This window comes from Lagenorhynchus albirostris, chromosome 9 (genome assembly GCF_949774975.1).
Source record: "Lagenorhynchus albirostris chromosome 9, mLagAlb1.1, whole genome shotgun sequence".
In the NCBI taxonomy this organism is placed as follows: domain Eukaryota; kingdom Metazoa; phylum Chordata; class Mammalia; order Artiodactyla; family Delphinidae; genus Lagenorhynchus; species Lagenorhynchus albirostris.
Genome location: NC_083103.1, coordinates 88666572 through 88673630, shown reverse-complemented (window position 1 = coordinate 88673630; position 7059 = coordinate 88666572). Strand labels below are relative to the sequence as shown.

The window sequence follows — 7059 nt, the reverse complement described above, 5'->3', positions numbered from 1 at the left end:
CTGGCTCACTGACAGAATAGAAGGGGGTGGGGATTAAAGGGCAGGACTTCAAAATGCCTGCAACCACTCTTGGTCTCATTTCCAGAACAAGTATCCCAACAACCTATCTATAGTAAGTTGCTGTTAGAAATACTGAAATTGGACCACCAATAGTGGTCTCCCTCCCTAAACTTTCCGCTTTCAAATCTGTCCTCACACTACAATTCAGTTGATCCAGGGGATCAATTTCATTACGCCACTCCTCTCCTCTGAATGATTCAGATCTCCTCTTCCTTTACAGAATAAAGTCCAAATTTAATCTGTCAACAAAGGACTTTACAATCTGGCCACAACCTACCTTTCATCCTTTGTCTCTCTGCCTTTCTAGCATCTCACCTTTCCTTTTCTATTCACTTAATTTGCAAAACATTCTCTAACAATCTAGTATGACTAAAGCCCTGTGAAGGTATACCCTTAAAAAACTAATAATCATAAATAATTTATTAATTTAACAAACATTTCTGAGCTCCAATGTATCAAATACTGTGCTACAAATTGAGAACAGATTCTGTCCTGCTCTCTAGCAGTTTAGATGATACACTATTCCCCTTTGTGAATTCTCAGCCCAGTAAAATGACTTACCACGTTTTTTTCTTCTGTGCCTCTGATCAAATTTTTCCCTGCCTGAAATATCCTCCCTCTTTCCTTTCCAAAAACCCATTTCAAAATCTACCTATCTGGGGCTTCCCTGGTGGCACAGTGGTTGGGAGTCCGCCTGCCGATGCGGGGCACGCCGGTTCGTGCCCCGGTCCGGGAAGATCCCGCATGCCGCGGAGCGGCTGGGCCCGTGGGCCATGGCCGCTGGGCCTGCGCGTCCGGGGCCTGTGCTCTGCAACGGGAGAGGCCACGGCAGTGAGAGGCCCGCGTACCAAAAAAGAAAAAAATATCTACCTATCTGGTCTTCCCTGGTGGCGCAGTGGTTGAGAGTCCGCCTGCCCATGCAGGAGAGGCGGGTTCGTGCCCCGGTCCAGGAAGATCCCGCATGCCGCAGAGCAGCTAGGCCCGTGAGCCATGGTCGCTGAGCCTGCGCGTCCGGAGCCTGCGCTCCGCAACGGGAGAGGGCACAACAGTGAGAGGCCCGCGTACTGCAAAAAAAAAAAAAAAAAAAAAAAATCTACCTATCTGACCCCCTTGCGAAAGCCTTCTAGTAACTTCCACTAAAAGGAGTTAGTGCCACAGAAATACTTTTAACATTGACATATCATGTCTTCCTAGCAAAGACACGTAAGTGTATTTCAAGAAAAGAGTGGTTACACAGGGAGATCAGCTCGGCGCCTTGTGACTACCTAGAGGGGTGGGATAGGGAGGGTGGGAGGGAGACGCAGGAGGGAGGAGATATGGGGATATATGTATATGTATAGCTGATTCACTTTGTTATAAAGCAGAAACTAACACACCATCGTAAAGCAATTATGCTCCAATACAGATGTTAAAAAAAAAAAGAGTGGTCAAACTTGTCAGAAGGGAGAACAGAGTATCTTAAACTATTCTGTACTCCCCACAGTGTCTAGCAGATCATGATGTACAAAGAGACTCAAATATATTTTGATTTGTAATTAGTGAAGAATAATTTATAAACTTCATGAAATCTTATTGAAATGAGTGATAAGTATAAATCAAAGGGCAAAATATATTCCTGCAATAGCATATTTCCAGTTGTGAGATAATTATTCTCACATGGATGGTACCAAAGACATCCAATTTGATTAAAAAATAAGCATTAATTAGGCTTTCAGGAACTTTTTCCCCAGGAGGTAGCTGTTCTGACCAGTAAACACACTGTGACTAAAAATCAGTTCCCTAGTCTTATATACACCCAATGAAATGATCAAATTTAACCTACACAGGGAAGAACCAGATGCTGAACAATGGTGACACTATCAAGATATAACAAATATAATGCTAAATCCACTCTGAAACAATGTTAGCCTTATCTTTCACATTAATAACAAATGCTTAGGAAAAAAATAACTCAAGAACATTTCTTAATGATGATAGGCCAGCAGAGTCATCTTTGTATTTACATTAAATAACTCTAAGGTAACAGAGTAACTCAAAATCCAGCTGATTTGTCATATCAACTCAGAGACAGTCTTCCTGTTGCACTATTTAAAAATCCCATTTCTATGGATGGACCTAGACTCTGTCATACAAAGTGAAGTAAGTCAGAAAGAGAAAAACAAATACCGTATGCTAACACATATACATGGAATCTAAAAAAAAAAATGGTTCTGAAGAACCTAGAGGCAGGACAGGAATAAAGACACAGATGTAGAGAATGGACTTGAGGACATGGGGAGGGGGAAGGGTAACCTGGGACAAAGTGAGAGAGTGGCATTGACAAATATACACTACCAAATGTAAAACAGATAGCTAGTGGGAAGCAGCCGCATAGCACAGGGAGATCAGCTGAATACTTTGTGACCACCTAGAGGGGTGGGATAGAGAGAGTGGGAGGGAGACGCAAGAGGTAGGGGATATGGGGATATATGTATAGATGATTCACTTCGTTATACAACAGAAATTAACACAACAATGTAAATCAATTATACTCCAATAAAGATGTTTAAAAAAATTTTTTTAATAAAAAATTTTAAAAATCCCATTTCTAATCTTCATTGACCTCCAACCTATCCTGTGACGTTAACATATCCCTCTACAAACCAAGTAATTTTTTCCACTTAATAACCAATACTTTTAGTAAATATTCTTTTATTTCACTGTTTTCAGTGCTTTCTGGTATGAATATTTATTATATGTGGTATATATGCCTTAAAATAGTAATTTGATGAAATGAGATTTTAACATTTAGAAGGCAGCAAGGCAAACATGCTGTCCACCTGAGGAATACCAAATTCCCTGTAGTACTGCCTGTAAATATGTCCAAATTTGTAATTGCTTATATAGGCAAAATATACAAATAATAGATCGAATTATCTATATGATTGAACAATTGGTGCTGTGATTTTTAAAAATCTGATCAATATAGCTATCACATGTAATTATATAACATTAAAAGTTTTCAATAAAATCATAGCAGTACCTTCCAACAAAGGGAGAATTTTTTCAGCTAGATAAATAGTAGAGATTTCCTAGTCCGAATTCAATTTCTGAATTATAATAGGATTGAAATGACTCACTGAGATTGAATTGTTTAAACAATCTCTTTACTTCTGGACCACTAATCTTTATCCTATACCACACAGCTAGCTGCTAATGCTTCTAAATATACTTCATTAACTGTACCATTGATATGGCTGATGTGTAAAAAAGTCAATTCATATAAAGTTCTGGTTAGTAATTTCTGGTTTTTATTTTACCACAAGACAATAATTTTAAACCAAATTTTTATTAGCAATGTATAATAATAATAGTGAAAATAATCAAATGGTAATATTAAATAGCAATAGCACAGTTTAACTACATATTGAGAAACTGGACAAATTACTTTTGAGTTTTAATTTTTTTCAATGCTGACCATGAAAAACATCTTAAAACCATCTCCAAAGCTATCTATCTGCTATTTAAACAAAATATTCTAAAAGAAAAAGTACAATGTTGTTAAATATTATCAAATTAACTCACTGAGTCTTAGAAATTTAAGAAAGGTTAGGAGGTTTAAGAAAAAAAAAGAAGAGGTTCCATATACAATTTAAATAGTTTACACTTTTATAAAATATGACAAATATTTGACTCTCAAAAGAAAAGCTATGTATCATATTAAAATTTAAATTTTAAAATTAAAATTTAAATCGAGAAAAGAAATTTAAGGAGTTTCCCCTTCTATATTTAAGGTATACATTTTCTTAACAACTGGAGAGCATTCAGAGCACAAATGCCATTCTTTCATTACAACAATACTGGGCTTAAATTCTCAGCTTATTTTAAGCACACAATTTTATCTGTGTAGTGTGTTTGCAATCACCGTAAACCTCTGTCTCAGGAGCTCTCTTTTCTGTATTAGAAAGTTTTCAATAGTATTGGCTTCTTTGAAGAGTCCATCTATCTCGTCAATATAAGATGCATCTACTGCTGCTCTCTCACTAATGGGGAAAAAAAGTTTTACATTAAACTAAATAGTCATAACATCTAAATACACTATCATAGTGACGTGTTCTATTATGCTATATTTGTTAGCTATTTCATTTAAATGGCTTTGTACATCAAAAAGCTTCATTAATTTACAAGCACTGCTCAGTAAAAGTTAAATTAGTTCCACAAATATTTTTGACTACTCAAAGTCCCTTCACACAGCAGAATGTGTATCTTACACATCATAATTCTAATACTAAACTATATACATTATCTTAACAGCCACACAAACCATTATTCAAATACAGTGACTGTCCAGTAGTTTTAAAAAACACCTTATAAAACATGATAGTCTCAGGCCAATAGAATATTTAAATTCAGCCTTCAAATATATATTGATAATATTTAAACATTTCATAAATATATTTATCTCTAATATCACTCTATTATTATGGTTAACTTCACCAAATGGTATCTTTCTGAAAGTTTTTTCATAAAAATTTAAGTGTTTTATCATCTATTGATAGTTAGAGAATAAAATATATCCAGCCTCGTTTCAGCTCTGAGAGTATCAAAAGATGTTTAGTAGAAACGGTAGTCTTTGAAAATAAACAACTAATCTATTATAAGAAACTGAGGTAGAATAAGAAATTTCAAAATTATAATTACTAGATAGGTTTTGTAGCCCCTGCACTAAACTTCCCATTATGGAGTTTCCAGAAGAAAACTTCTGTGTGTAAAATCAAGAGAATATACTATAAGTACTTGCCTTAAGATCTTTGCATATGTAGACAACATTAGATTAATTTCCTTGCTCATATCTGTTCAAAAATAAATCACTAAGTTAACTATAATAAACTTTCCATATTATAATATCAATGTATAGAAATACAAGCACTTTATAGATCACCATTCAAATCTTTCTCCAGGGCTTCATCTTTATAAAATAGTCCAGAGCTTTCAGAGAAAGAAGAATCTGATTTTCCAAGACAGGACAGTTGTGGACTATCTGGCATTTGAGGCTAACAAAAGAAAGTAGAGAAAATACGTAAATTGCTAGCAAGATGCTTAAGATATATACATTCTGTTAAAAAAAAAAAAGCAAATAAAACTTCTTTCAGAAAAAAGCAAACATGCTGGAAATTATATACTCTTGTGTCCTGATTAGTTATTTGTAATTTTATTAACCAGGAAACTTTTAGGCCCAACTTTGTTCAACATAATAATTTTATTATGTGTTTAGACTTTGAAAATAGTATTAATCCCCTGATGAAAAAGTTTCCTGTATCTTGAGCCAGCAGATGTTTTCCATAGCAAAAGAGCAAAACTTTCATTTGGATAACAGCCATATGTTCGGAAATTTTTGCAAGATAACATAATCTTTAAGGGAACAAATAATGTTCCAAATGTAAACAGATCAATTGGTGGGGTAGTAGTGATGAAGGGCAGGATGCAGTGCTCTTTTTCAGAACTATCAGCAAGTATAGTACCTAGGTATCCTACTTAGATATCAAAATAATTATGTAAAGTCTTATGTATTATAAAGGCATGAACCCACTTCTGTCTCTAGATCACAAATTACCACAAAGAAACCTCCCAATAGTTTCCTGGAGGCCTATACTTAGTGAAAAGGCAGCTGGAGTCAACACAGTTCCTGCTGGGACAATCCCAGCTCTGGGAATATGAAGATATTAAATTCCATTTATCAGTAGAATTATCTTTAATGGAAAAAATTTGAGACGTATATAAAATAAAAGAGTAAGGCTCCACAAGCACAAAGATTACCTCCAACTCTCTTGGTCTCTTGCAATTTCTAGAATCAGGTTTTACAAGGTGACTGGCCATATTCTGGAGGCAAGAGCTGAAAAGTTTAGAGCAATGTCAATTTTAGGTACAAACTCATGCTGCAGCTCTCTTGAATCCTTCCCTTTCTTTCCACTCCTGCCACTGTTAGTTTGGGCTCTCATTATTTGTCACTTACCTAACCTACTCAAATTCTCCCTTCTCTGTTTCATTCTACCAACTGCTGTTTGGGCAGTCTTTCAAAACTCTGATTACTGCATTCCCTTAACTCAAAAAACCTTCCCTTGACCATTCATTGCTCCAGAATAAGCTCAAATTCTATGGTAGAGCATCCAAAGTCATATATCACCTGGGCCAACCTGCCATCCCCATGATTTTCTTCTACTCCCTCTATATGCAGTCGGCCAAGCCTGTCTCTTTGGCACTTTCTGCCTTGTATCAGGATTCATTCAGGATTTTTCAGCCTTCACAAAATCCTAATGTTGAAACAAATCTTACAGTTCATCTAATTCAATCTCAATTTTACAGATGTGAAAATAGAGGCAGAGATAGTTGACCAAATTCAAACATGTAAAACCGTGCCAGACTAGAACCAAGATCTCTTCTAGTCTAAAAGAGACTTCTGTTTCCACTGTCCTATCTTACCTTCATATAGCATCAAATTTTACTTTTAAATTACTTTCCCATAAATTCTGAAGATAATTTCCCTGGGAGTCTGAAACATTAAGTTTAAACTTGAAAAATGTTGAAACCTAGAACGGTATAGTCTCTACACCCTAACAGATAAGGATCTCTGTCTACACTCAAGTTATCATTCACTTTGCTTGCTTTTTGAGAAACTCTGCTGACCTGGAAAATTGTAATGAATCTGTTTGCTTAGTCATGTATAATATTCATATATATGACAGAAAGACAGCAACAACAAATAATAAAGATGTCTGTTTTGGGCTTCCCTGGTGGCTCAGTGGTTGAGAGTCCGCCTGCCGATGCAGGGGACACGGGTTCGTGCCCCGGTCCAGGAAGATCCCACATGCCGCGGAGCGGCTAGGACCGTGAGCCATGGCCTGCACGTCCGGAGCCTGTGCTCCGGAACGGGAGAGGCCGCAACAGTGAGAGGCCCGCGTACCAAAAAAAAAAAAAAAGATGTCTGTTTAGTAAATTCCATACAGTGCTTCTACATTCCTG

General features: G+C 36.3%; 1 protein-coding gene across 3 annotated transcripts in view; it reads right to left on the bottom strand.

Moving 5' to 3' along the window:
- Positions 1-3327: 3327 nt before the first annotated feature.
- Positions 3328-7059, bottom strand: part of TEX12 (testis expressed 12) — a 7570-nt gene continuing 3838 nt past the window's right edge. For 2 of the 3 annotated variants that reach the window (XM_060160401.1, XM_060160399.1), the window contains 4 exons: positions 5857-5932; positions 4982-5093; positions 4837-4892; positions 3328-4078 (listed from right to left, as the gene is read on the bottom strand). In XM_060160401.1, the coding sequence (XP_060016384.1) occupies positions 3938-4078; positions 4837-4892; positions 4982-5093; positions 5857-5916 (369 nt within the window). In that variant the 5' untranslated portion in view covers positions 5917-5932 and the 3' untranslated portion in view covers positions 3328-3937. Of the gene's footprint in view, positions 4079-4836; positions 4893-4981; positions 5094-5856; positions 5933-6223; positions 6857-7059 lie in introns of those variants that run through there. The other variant, XM_060160400.1, reaches the window with a different exon arrangement.